Below are 13,599 nucleotides of genomic sequence, written 5' to 3' on the forward strand. Positions count from 1 at the left end.
ACTTTAGTTAATGGAGGGCTGTAGATGAGTTCTACCCTCTTCAAATAGATACGTTCTATGTTTAAATTGAGTTTTTATCTGAACTTTGCAGGAAAATAGAGAAATATCAAGCTGAAAAGAAAAATTCTAAGCCATTGAACATAAGCCTAGAGTCCTAGGAGTGTCTAAAATGTTAATTGTGGGTCTACACGCTATATTACTTAGGGCTTACCAGATCAATTGCGACTTGTGAGCCCTCATCACACGACATTTTTTATTCAGTGTTGTGAGAGAATAGAGAGAAGTCCAAAACTTAGCCAATTTATCTCCTCCCTTGTGTTTTTTTTTTCCTTTTAACGTTCAACCCTAGGATGAATATATTTTCATCAAATTATTCTCTAAAATTTTTAATTTATGAACACTCCGTAGTTAAATTAATTGAAGATCAATCCTGTACGGTTTAGTTATTCTTTTTATTCTCAATGCTTGTGAATAGTGACTGTTGCATGACCAGAGATCTAGTCTAAGGTGGCTGAAAAAGAAGTTAAAGAAGTTTGTTGTGAACATATGAATAGTCTCCGTAAATCATAGGATTTTCCATGCAACCAATTGATCAAGTAGTTGAAATATCCGTGTTCACCAAAAATAACACCACAGATTAGTTGACCAATCACTAGGATAAATATTGAAAAGAAAAGAATGCCTCGGTACAACTTATTCCCATAGCTAATAGAGAGAATATTATTCATTTGTACTAGTGGAGAGAGCAGGACAATAATACTTCCTAGTAAATGAAATTGGTACCCGGAAACTATGCTATTTTTCTCATGGTCAGAACCGGGAAACCTTTTCATCATGCTTCAACTGACATAAACTATTGATTGCATTCATGATATCACATTAAGAATGATACTTGAGAACAAGAGGAAGATGCTAAATAAAATGCTTATCAACATCTCAACCGCATGGGGAAAGTTGTGCAGAATGGTTCACAGTGGATAAATTTATTACTTGAAGAAATATGAAAGTTTCTTTTCCCAACATACCAACCGTCGTCTAGATGGAAGGCCAACTGATATGGACAGGCTGGGTTGAAATCAATAGAGTGTATTTCCTTTGGCATGATATTCGCTTGCTCCTGCATTGTGATGAAAGCAATGAAAGATTGACAAAGGTAAGCCACACCTATTGAAAATGAAGTCTTCAAATACAAGTAGAACAAAATAACTTGGCAATCCTTCCACTAAGCCACCGTTGGTGGTAATTTCATTTATTTAATGAAAAATCTCAGTTTTGTAAAGAAAAAGAATAGCAAGGACATGCATTTTCAACAATCTTATAGCAAGAGACCCTTTTTTATTAAAAGAAACACTGGACTGGAGACCCATTTTAATTAAAAGAAGCTGGACTTTGGAATCATCTGGAATTTTTTCAGTTAAACATCTTTTCAAGAAGTTAACAGCAACTGGAAGTATGGATAAGGAGGTTTTTAATGGCTTATGGAAATCGAATAGTCCGAAAAGAATTGACGTTATTATTTGGATACTTCAATTGTTCTTCAGTTCTTCAAAGAAAATTGCCATCTCATTGCCTTTTTCCATCACTCTGTCCGTTATGTATGGCTGCCAGTGAAGATCTTCAACATTTATTTTTTGGTTGCAACTATTCTCTTGCTTGTTGGAAGAAGCTTTACGCTATTTTTCATATTCATTAGGTTTTTGGAGCCTCCTTTAAAGAAAACATTCTTCAAGTATTATATGGTCCTTCTTTGAAGCCTCAGTCTCAATTATTAATTTATTATGGGTTAATGCCGTCAAAGCACTGCTTGCTGAATTATGGTTTGAAAGAGACCAAAGAGTGTTCCATGATAAATTCCTTCAGTGGTCAGATCGATTTGAAATTGCAAGCATCAATGCCTCTACCTGGTGCTCTTTTTACAAGCTCTTTGGGAATTTTTCTATCCAAGATATTTGATTGAATTGGGGGGCATTTGTCTTTTTAGCTTAGCTTGTTCTATGTCTTAGAATGATGTTCTTGTTATTATGTTTGTCTTATGATCTCCTTTGACTATTTTATTTTCTTGTACTTGAGTATTAGTCTCTTTTCATTAATTCAATGAAAAGTAATGTTTCCTTTTAAAAAAAAAAATGGACTAGAATAAATGATAGTAAAATTATTTTAAGTACCTTCAAAGTCCCAATTCTCTCAATCATTGAGGCTAGCTTAAATGATTTTAGAGGAGGATGGCACACCTGCATGATAAATAATATTAAATGATGCTCCAATATAGAATCTACTGAAAAGAAAAGCCTACAGAGAAAAATTTTATGCTGAAACTTTGCATTGGCAAGTTATGATGAGGGTTAAATTTTGATGTAAACTTAACCGCATTAGGTTAGTTGATCTACAATCTGACCAACAGGTCAACGGCAACTAAGTTGTTGCCTAAGATGTCCTACTAAGAGTGGATTGTTTTTGTGATTGGCCTCTAAGATAAGAGTGAGTAATCCGGTTGCCAACAATTTTTATTTTTCTCAGTATGTAAGACATTTTGTTTAGCTTAATTGCATAGGTATACACTTTCTGTTTCCGAAATTGCATTAAGCAGTGCTGCATGGCGAATGAAAAGCAAAAATAGTCTGATAGGCCCAAGTAATGAAAGTATATGAGAGACGAAGGAAGACCAAGGAGAGGCTAGGTAATGAGAAAGACAAAGTGTAATGAAATAAATAAATGTGGGCCCTAAGAATATTGTTAGTTATGAGAGGGGGGGAGGGGGTCCACAAGAGAGGAGGAGAGTATTTGTAAGGCCATTGAGGCCATGGGAAGGTAGGAAATGATTTTGTGTAACAATCTCTGTTATGGGATTGAGAGGAGAGGTAGGGAGCTTTCAAATTCTCCCTTACTATCAATAAAATAAAGTCAATTTGGCCCAAGCTTATCAACTTGGTATCAGAGCAGTTGCCTCGGTATGGTGGGAAAAATGGAAAGTCGAATGATAGCAATGGAAGAAAAACAAGCTGAAATGGAGGAGAAGATGAATTTGCAATCGAAGGAAGTCAAGGGATGGATGGACAATATGTCCGCACGGATGGCCCTAATCCTGTCTCAGCTGGAGGCGATGAGCAACCATGAAAAACACTCGCCGTCGTCCGAAAGGATGGTGTCGGAAAAAGGGAAACAGGCCGCTAAAGGGTCCTTGACATGAGTAGAAAGCCAAGAGAGCAAGGAAGGGATCCACGCGCCTGGTTACAAAGAGGTACCATTATTTGATATGAGGTTAAGGAAGTTGGAGGTGCCGATCTTCAAGGGGGAAGACGATGAGAATCCCGATGGCTGGCTACATATGGTGGAGCGTTACTTCGTGGTAAATTGACTCTCGGAGAAAGACAAGTTGGATGCAGCCGTATTGTGTCTAGAGGGCGAAGCCTTAGATTGGTATCAGTGGGAAGATGACTGGTCGCCGGTGGGGAGCTGGTCACGTTTTCGGGAGCTGTTTTTAACGTGGTTTCGGCCAGCAAGTGAAGCTGATCGGTATGCGAGAGTGATGAGGTTACAGTAGGAGACGACGGTGAGGGAATATCGGCGGAAGTTTGAGCGTTACTCCGCCGGCTTGAAGGAGTTGGATGATAAAGCCCTGGAGAGTAAATTTGTGTGTGGGCTTAAGGTGGAGATCCAAAGTGAAATGCGAAAATTAAAGCCCGAAGGCCTAAAAAAAAAAATGCAAATGGCCCAATTAATTGAAGAAGATCAGTTGCTTCAATGAAGATTGGGTAAGGGAGTCGGGGCGAATAATAACCCGGTTACGAAAGGCGGGTCGAGCGCTAGCGGGGTGGGTAGCCATGGGTCAAGCAGCCTGAGTAGCCGATCGATCACGTTCAGCCTGAGTCGAGGGAGTTCAACGGGTTCTTCGACGACGATCACCCCCCGGACAGAAATGGGAGAGAAGGGGAATGCCGGCAGTGCTTATCGACGACTGTCAGATGCAGAAATGAAGGAAAAAAGAGACAAAGGGCTATGTTTCCGATGTGACAAGAAGTTTAGCTTTGGCCATCGCTGTAAGAAGAAAGAGTTACAGTTTATGTTTGTGCAGGAAGGGGAAGATTTGGCTGAAAAAGGTGAAGAGCCCGACATAGTGGAGTACAAACCCGGGGAAGCCCATGGAGAGGACACCAAAGAAATCGCGAACCTGTTGTTAAACTCATTGGCTGGGCTGAGCTCACCTAAAACAATCAAAGTTCGGGAGTTATTGGGGGCTGAGAGGTGATCGTTTTGATCAATGGGGGCACGACTCACAACTTCATTACCACAGAGTTGGTCTCCGAGTTATAGCTGCCGATCTCACCATCGGAGGGATACGATGTAGTGTTGGGCTCAGGAGGATCAGTTCAAGCAGCTGTAATTTGTAAAGGTGTGTTCATAACTATCTCCGATTTGTCTATAATACAAGATTTCCTTCCTTTACCTTTGGGCAGCACCGATGTCATCTTGGGAGTGGTTTTGTTGAAGACACTGGGGCAAATTACATTCAATTACAAACGGTCAACGATGGAATTTTCCGTTGGGGATTGGTTGGTCCATCTACAAGGTGACCGTGGCCTAGTGAAATCACAAATATCACTGAAATCAATGGTGAAGGCGATGAGGGGAGGAGACCAAGGGGTTTTAATTGAGCTGAATGCATTAGATATGAACCGAAACACTGACTTGGGAGATGAAGGCCAGTTACTTGAGGGACAACTGGCTATGCAGATGAAATTAAGGAGTTGCTTCGTGATTTTGAGGCGGTTTTTCAAACTCTGGCAGAACTTCCACCAACTCGAGTCCATGATCATGCCATCGAATCACAACCAGGAGCTGGGCTAATTAATGTGAGACCATGCCGCTATCCTCAGTTTCAGAAAGATGAGATCGAAAAGCTGGTAAAAGAGATGTTGATGGTAGGGATAATTCAGCCAGTCGAAGTGTGTTCACAAGGCCTGTGCTATTAGTCAAAAAGAAAGATGGGAGTTGGCATTTCTGTGTAGATTATCGGGCTCTAAACAACGTCATGGTTCCAGATAAGTATCCTATCCCTATTGTTGATGAACTACTTGATGAGTTGTTTGGCGCTACAATTTTTTCAAAAATTGATTTGAAATCAGGATACCATCAGATTCGGGTCCAGCCAAGTGATGTCCATAAAACAGCGTTTAGAATGCACGAAGGCCATTATGAGTTCTTAGTGATGCCCTTCGGACTGAGAAATGCTCCATCCACTTTTTAGGCAATCATGAACGATATTCTGAAGCCATATCTTCGCCGCTTTGCTTTGGTCTTCTTTGATGACATCCTGGTTTATAGCAAGTTGATTGCAGAGCATGTTATCCATTTATCAACGATCCTGGAAATTCTAGTCCAAAATCAGTTGGTGGTGAGCTTGAAGAAGTGCCATTTCGAAGCTACTAGCATTGAGTATCTAGGCCACATTATTTCAGAGAAAGGGGTATCAGCAGATCCAACTAAATTGGAAGCAATGGAAACATGGCCCACGCCTCGAAATGTGAAGGAACTACGAGGATTTCTTGGACTCACCGGTTATTATAGAAAATTCGTGGCCAACTACGGTGCCATTGCATTACCATTGACTCAGTTGTTGAAAAAGGGGAACTTTAATTGGAGTGATGAAGCAGAAGAAGCCTTCCAACGCCTTAAGTCCACTATGATGTCCGTGTCGGTTTTGGGGTTACCTAACTTCGATGAGCCTTTCGTTGTGGAAACAGATGCTTCGGGAGTAGGGTTGTGGTCTGTCTTCATGCAAAACAAACGACCATTGGCATATTTTAGCCAAGCGTTACCTCTTACCCACCGCTTCAAAGCGGTATATGAAAGAGAACTTATGGCCATGGTGTTTGCAATTCAGAAATGGAGAACCTATCTATTAGGAAGGCACTTCATCGTCCGCACGGATCAGAAAAGTCTCACGTTTCTGCTAGAACAAAGAGTGTTGCAGGGGAATATTAACGATGGATCGCCAAGCTCATGGGGTCGACTTTAGTATTGAGTATAAACGAGGGATCGAGAATTCAGTGGCGGATGCACTTTCACGATTGCCTACCATATGTGAACTCGACTTACTCAGCGTAGTGAAGGGGTTGAACACCGCCTTATTTGTTGAACAAGTATGCAATGATAGTGAGTTAAATGAGATCTGCCAAGCCTTGTTGGATGGACAGCCGGCACCATTGGGATATAGCCTATGGGGGGAACTCCTGTACTACAAGGGGCATATTGTGATACCAGCCACCTCCCCCACAATCCCTCTTCTGCTACATGAGTTTCATAACACCCCGGTGGGAGGTCACCAAGGGGGCCTAAAGACATACCAAAGATATCCAAGGAAGTGTATTGGAAAGGTATGAAGCAGACAGTGCAGCAGTTCGTGGCTGAATGTGGGGTGTGTCAACAAGCAAAATACTTGGGTCTCCTACAAGCCCTGTCTATTTTGGACCGAGTGTGGGTGGACATCTCCATGGATTTTATCGAAGGACTACCAAAGTCCGAGGGATTTGATACCATCATGGTTGTTGTGGACCGTTTGTCCAAGAATGCCCATTTTATCACTCTTAAACACCAATTTTCTGCTCATTCGGTGGCTAGAGTTTTTGTCAAAGAAATTGTTCGCCTACACGGCTACCCACGTAGCATCGTTTCTGATCGTGACAAAATCTTTACCAGCTTGTTTTGGAAGAGCTTTTTCGCACGTTGGGAACTCAATTGCGTCAAAGTACGGCCTATCATCCACAAACGGATGGGCAAACGGAAGTGGTGAACAGAGGAATAGAAACATACCTAAGGTGCTTTGCAATGAGCAACCCCAAACAATGGGCAAAAGGGGTTCCATGGGCGGAATTCAGCTATTAATACGTCCTTTCATACAGCTACCCAAGTTACCCCATTTGAAATACTCTACGGCTGCCCCCCCACCCCACCCACCTGTTGTGCACGGCACCAGCCTAGTCAACGAGGTTGATTTTCAGTTAAGGGACCAAGACACATGCTAGCAAAACTCAAGGAATCCCTGCTTAAAGCACAACAACGTATGATGAAGATAACCAATGCCAAAAGGCGTGATGTCGAGTTTAATGTAGGGATTGGGTGTATCTCAAACTCAAACCATATTGGCAATCGTCCTTATCGAAACACAAACACCCTAAGCTCGCACCAAGGTTTGTGGGCCATTCCAAGTAACCGACTGCATAAGTAAGATGGCATACCGCATCGCTTTACCACCGGAGACCGGCATCCACCCTGTTTTTCATGTATCCGTCTTGCGCAAAGCCACTGCAGAAACTTGCTGAGAGTATCCATTCCTTCGACATTGGCTATTGACTTATCCTTCATTACCCAACCAGCTGAATTGTTAGGATTACGCACGTCTCCAACTGATGACCAACAATTGGAAGTCTTGATTCGTTGGGAGAATGGTGATGCGGTCGATGCAACATGGGAGCTTCCGAGCATCATTAATGACCAATTTCTTGATTTTCACCTTGAGGATAATGATAGGCCCCAAGTAACGAAAGTATATGAGAGATGAAGTAAGACCAAGGAGAGACTAGGTAATGAGAAAGACAAAGTATAATGAAATAAATAAATGTGGGCCCTAGGAATATGTTAATTATGGGGGGGGGGGGTCCACAAGAGAGGAGAGTATTTGTAAGGCCATGGGAAGGTAGGAAATGATTTTGTGTGTAACAATCTCTGTTATGGGATTGAGAGGAGAGGTAGGGAGTTCTCAAATTCTCCCTTACTGTCAATAAAATAAAGGAAATCTGGCCCAAGCTTATCATAGTCTTATCCAAAAAAGAAAAAAAAAGCAAAATAGAAACAAAAAAACGCTTTTGCCTATAAAAATTGCATTCTGATTGCCGTTTGGATTTGCAGTATGTTATATGGACAACTACGGCATCCAGCCCCACATGTAAAATGAAGTCAGCTACTTTGCAAGAAAGAATCCACGCTAATTCATACATTTATATTAATTCTAAAATGATGCTTGAATGGTGTAACTATTAAGGAATATCAAATCTATTTGACATCAGTGATTCCATATCATCTAAAACTGTGATGTGGTACAACAATATTATTATGTATAGGATCAATGTGTTGCCACATAATAGGTAACTGCAATTTTGAACTCTATAGTTCATTTTTAATAGAAAAAGAATTATAAAATCCTCTAACTCACTTTTAATTACAAAAATTATTGAGAGAATTGGTTACACGTGAAAATTGTTATGATTAAATCAAAATAAGGGGGAACAAAATAAGAACCTTAAAAGTTAGAATAAAGGTGAACAAGAAGATACTTGCTTCTTGTCCCATTTTTTTTTAAAAAAGGTATGGACCTAACCCTTTCATCAATGGCTATTAGATTTATTACCTCCTTTTATATATATATATATATATAAATTTATTAGTCCTATTACCTCTTTATGGTTTTGAAAAGCACCAGATGTTCTACCTCCGCGAAGATCCCAAATATAGATGACTCCATGCTTACCAGCACCAAAGATAATCTAAACCAAGATATCAGTGTTTCAGACAATGGGACCAAAGTCATTTAAACTATGAGAAATCTAATGAAGAAAATGAAACAACGTGATTTACAGGGAAGGAAATCGTCCACATATTTGTTGAACAACAAGAACCTGATTTTCAACATTCAGCTGGATTCTGTTAAGTGCACTGCATGAGTTACTGGTAAGCTCAAGACATGGAAGTATTCCAGTTCTTCTGTCCCACATATTGATTACTCCACATGTATCAGATGCAAGTAACCTGCCAAAATGTTCACGGAGGACAATATATCTTTAAACTTTTTCTAAGAATAAAGATAGAGATGACTTAACTTAGGCGTTCGGGTGTTCAGAAGAAATCAACAATTAGCATTATCAATAAGCAATAATATACCACAATTTACCATGACAGTATGTCCCATGTATTTGGTATTCCATTAGAAAAAACTTATCATATTAAAGACTTTGTCTGAACACAATTCAAACTGGTCCATCAGAAATGTCTATTGAAAGAAGACCCCAGTATAAAGTTTCTGGCAACTTAGTAAAGTTCAATCCATACACATGATTTTGGCCCATTTTCTAGTCTTTAGCACGTTTGTTTTCTGTAGTATGTAAAGCTTTTTTATTTTTGGTTACCCTTTTTCCTTTGTATTCCTTATATACTATCAGTGGCTATAAGTATGAGACCAATCTTATTGAATCAAATAGAGAAAAATGAAGACTTGATTGTTATCCAACAGGGTATCAAAATTGACTATTTGCATTGTTTTTCTTCCTCGCTCCATCCACGACCTACTCATGAATTTCTATCTCTGCTCCATCTATATCGTTCAAATTAGCCTTTTTTTCTTTTTGCTCAAATTACAATGAGATATAATAAGAAAGGAGTTGAGAGTCTTTATATGAAGTGTGGTCTATGACTAGGTTTAATGTCTCTTTTGAATGTTTGTTTCTAAGGAGTTTTGTAACTACCTTTGGGATCTTATTCTTAACAATTGAAGTTCCTTCTTACAATCTCAAATTTGGTTTCTTTGTACAGGATACAACTGTAATAAACCTTTTCTTTATCTATCCATTTGTATTATTCATATTTCTTACTGAAAGCTTTGTTTTTAATATATATTTTTTTGAAAGAGGTAACATTCAAGCTTTTATGGAGAAAAATGAAAGAACAACAAGGGCACACAAAACGGAAAAAAAAAAAAAGAGAAGAAAGTCCAGCAAAAATGGAGTCCTTGAACAAACTACAAAAATGGACTTCAATCCAGCAAAATCAAATGAAAATTATAATTATAAAAAGACCTAGTGACCGATGTGACGGTGCCCACAAAGAGGTATTAAACCTCGTCACCTCCCAAACCTCTCCACAAGACCTCTCAATCTCTCTGGAAATTCTATTATTACGCTCAAGCCAACTACTATATAGATAAAACTTCTTACTCAATTCTTTCTTTCCAAGATTATCAATTATAAGTTATAATAGTTGTATACCTATTGACCAACAGAAACAATTAAATGTAAGGAGTTTTTTTTTTTTTTGACAAACCTTGAACTATCTGAAATAAATGCTATATCAGATAAAGCTTTATGATTATCAGACCCTATATTATTGATTCTTTGTCTTACTCTCAACACCTACAAGGTAATGGAAAAATTATCAGTCCAGGGTCAGACATGTTAATTATACTTCAGCAATACTTCATTAAGTTCTTCTTTAAAGCAAAACATGCTTAAAGCAATATGCCATTTTTTAAAAAACTAGAGCATAAACATAAAATAGACAAAGTTTCACCATTCATACAAGCAAACTTTTTATTTGCACAAGCAAGTTCCTCCATTTGGAAGTGTTATGTCTATGATAGACAAAAATAAAAATAAAAATAAAAATAAAAAATAAAAAACAAGAGAAGAAAAAAGAAAGAAAGGGAGGAAGGGAGGGAGGGAGGAAGGAAGAGCGTATATATATAAACAGGACATTATTCTACACGAAGTAAACTGTATTGGTTATACTTAGCAATTTTAGCAAAATGGAAATTTGGAAAACAGATGATTGTATTGGAAATTTTTTGTAAAATGAGAAAGTTAGGGATTTAGCAAATAATGCGCTGAAATCGAAGGATATAAAAATCCAAGTATTAAATGAATCCCATGAGTACTTTCAATGCAAAGGTGAAGAACTTACTTCAACTGGTTTAGAAGAAATATAACCAATGTCAAATATCTTTAGTTCCTTACTTTTCATGGATGTACAGACCACCTAAGCAGAGAACATACGTTAGCAAACAGCAAATATTGGAAGAATCCACTAATAAATACATAATTCAACATCAGCTTTAGCATAACAACATACACATTCATGGGGAATCAGTTCAAAGTAGAAACAACGGGGTTGAATTATATCGCAGTTAAGTAGAAGATACCCCATTACTATAGGAACTTTTACATTAGCATATGACTCCAACACATTACAAGTCAGTCATTGTCCATGCTGCAGCAGGCCCCAAGTGGGGAAAAAAAGACCATACAAGATGCTAGGAACTTTACAGGTAGGTTTTATATTTTAGAATTCAGAATATATAATAATTCTTTTGAGATCTTTAACAGTTCACAGCGTCAAACTAGAGCTTCACATAAATACTTTTGTAACTACATCAAGCAAGGAAACAACTTGCATAATGATCTTGGCATCGGAATAGCAACCAATGTTACATCGGTGTATTGAGTAAAATGTATTCACATAATTACAAGGAAAATGAGTTGAACAAGAACCTCATCTTGGTTGGCAGGATTCCACCGTACAAAGTCAAGCTGTTCATTTAGGGAAAGGTGCACTAAGTGTTTGGTCTCGTCTTCACTCAAGCCTATTAGTAGAAGGAAGCTACTGTAGCAATCAAAATACTTAAATGCTCTCTATTCAGAGATATATATACTGTGTATAAACATACTGTTTTTGCCACGAAGCATAGAACAAAAAGAAAAGAAACGTACACAAACTAACTGAAGAACAGAACTTGAAGAAAAACAGTTACCTGTTTCATTAGTCTGCAAATAAAGACTCTCAAAGTCGTGTACTGTTAAACAACCTGTTTTTGTTGCTGAAACCAAGTATATTCCCTGGAATTCATTTCCATAGATGAGTCCGTGGTAGACGGTTACTTTAGAAAAAAGCAAAGAATAAACAGTCACGTTATCAACCATGTAAAACATCTGAAGGTAATGATCCAATAATTCACCTTGTTGTCGAAGTCCACAGCAGATATCCCTTGTCTGACAAAAGAATGAAAATTAGCTTCTTTTTCTCCCCCTTTTCCTCTTTAGTCTTTATTGAAGGGAGAAGGGAAGGAAAAGGTGATAGATATGGATGAGATTCATGAAGCATATCAAGTGAGAACTATGATCATTTAAATTGAATGAAGAATGATTCTCCAGTTGAGAAAAAGAAAATGTTAGAAATAATCATACGATACTTGAACAGAAAACACTTCATTCTTTTCTATAGAAACAAAACTAAAAATTTGCCTATGGGTTTCCTTTTCTCATAGGTTGCCGTTTCTTAATATTACAAATTTCTCAAAATGATAGCCTTTTCAAGAACTGGCAGCAGGATCTGGATAACTGAAGAAGGTACACAAAAATCAAAATTTAAAAACTTCACAACTATCTAGGGTTGAAAAAAAAAAAAAACTCAGAATCAAAGATCTAACATTTTCATATAATAATAACCGAACCAAAGATAAAAGAAAACATTTCCAAAACAATAGCCCTTTCAAGAAAAAAGTTTTGCTTCTTGTTAATGACCGATGAACAAAAAATAAAAGAAAACAGAAAAATGAGTACTTATAGAGAAGCCAATTCCTTTAACCCAATTAACAAAACAACAGGAAAGCAAAGAATTGAATTGAACAACCAAAAAGAAAAAGATAACAGTAATAGTAATAATATAACAATCAATTCACATCTCATTGCTTAAACATGATTTGATAGAGAGATACTGACTTCTTAAATGGCAGTTGATGACCCTGAGCTCCATCAACAATCCGATTCATCTGTAGACTCTATATCCTCAGCATAAACAGAATCTGATTCTAACCATACAATAATCAAAATGAAACTGAAAATTGAGTAGTGAACGACGTACACTTGTTGGACAAAAAACGCCATCTATATGATACAAATGAGGAAATACTCCAACCTTCATGAAATGAAAACCAAACACGCACTACCATTACGCAATCTTCAAGAATATGGAGAACATTTAACAAATCGAAATGCCGAAAAGAACGTCGAAAATATACCTCTGCATAAGATTGCACAAGTAATACGGACAAATCCTGGCGATACTTGGGATCCAACTTCCCATTCAATTCGACAGTGCTTAATTTCCATCTATTTCTGTTCACATAAACCAACTACAAAATTCAACAGAGAAATCCGGAAAATACAATGAAGGATACGAAATATACGTATCAAAGACAAGACCTCGGGAACGGTTTAGGGATTTGGGGTATTGAATCGGAAGGAACCAAGTACTTGTCCATGGCTGATGAAACGGAGCTTGAATTTGAGTTTCCCTAACTGAGGATGCTCGAAGGAGAAGCTGAACTTGTTCTTCCGCACCAGACCTTTTCTCCACCTTCTTTACGGTTCACAGCTTCATTTTGCTTAGGCTGGATAACAGTGACGACGGCCACCGGAAATGGCTACTCTCTGGCCGTCCGTCGGCTTACAGTTCCGGCGAATGTAGTCTGTGAATTGTGATCGGTTGGGACTAAGGACTTCGTGAGCCGTTTTCCCGCCACTCGGCATTTTGCTTAACTGCGCGGGTGCCAAAAGTATTTATAATAGTTAGGATGTGAAATTACACTTTTAACCCCTAACGTCGAAATTGGAAAAGGAAAATCAAGGTTAGTTGTGTAATATTACTCTTGAATTTTCGTAAATGTTTCAAAACTACTTTTTAGAGTTGAAATTCATTAGAATTTTGAATGAAAATTAGGACTTAAATATTTGTGGCGATGACCTCAAATTTTCAACATTCTAAGGAATTTCAATTTTG

At 38.2% G+C, this 13,599-nt stretch overlaps 1 protein-coding gene across 2 annotated transcripts in view; it reads right to left on the reverse strand.

The window, feature by feature from the left end:
• Positions 1-13,336, reverse strand: part of LOC120070854 — a 16,029-nt gene extending 2,693 nt beyond the window's left edge. For both annotated transcript variants that reach the window (XM_039022745.1, XM_039022746.1), the window contains exons 1-13: positions 13,023-13,336; positions 12,839-12,935; positions 12,682-12,735; positions 12,540-12,589; positions 11,777-11,810; positions 11,573-11,657; positions 11,313-11,404; positions 10,726-10,800; positions 10,090-10,178; positions 8,673-8,802; positions 8,451-8,540; positions 2,166-2,231; positions 1,026-1,117 (exon numbers count right to left, since the gene is read on the reverse strand). In XM_039022745.1, the coding sequence (XP_038878673.1) occupies positions 1,026-1,117; positions 2,166-2,231; positions 8,451-8,540; positions 8,673-8,802; positions 10,090-10,178; positions 10,726-10,800; positions 11,313-11,404; positions 11,573-11,657; positions 11,777-11,810; positions 12,540-12,589; positions 12,682-12,735; positions 12,839-12,935; positions 13,023-13,081 (1,013 nt within the window). In that variant the 5' untranslated portion in view covers positions 13,082-13,336. The remainder of the gene's footprint in view (positions 1-1,025; positions 1,118-2,165; positions 2,232-8,450; positions 8,541-8,672; positions 8,803-10,089; positions 10,179-10,725; positions 10,801-11,312; positions 11,405-11,572; positions 11,658-11,776; positions 11,811-12,539; positions 12,590-12,681; positions 12,736-12,838; positions 12,936-13,022) is intronic.
• Between the last annotated feature and the right edge of the window lie 263 nt (positions 13,337-13,599).

Source organism: Benincasa hispida, chromosome 2 (genome assembly GCF_009727055.1).
Source record: "Benincasa hispida cultivar B227 chromosome 2, ASM972705v1, whole genome shotgun sequence".
In the NCBI taxonomy this organism is placed as follows: domain Eukaryota; kingdom Viridiplantae; phylum Streptophyta; class Magnoliopsida; order Cucurbitales; family Cucurbitaceae; genus Benincasa; species Benincasa hispida.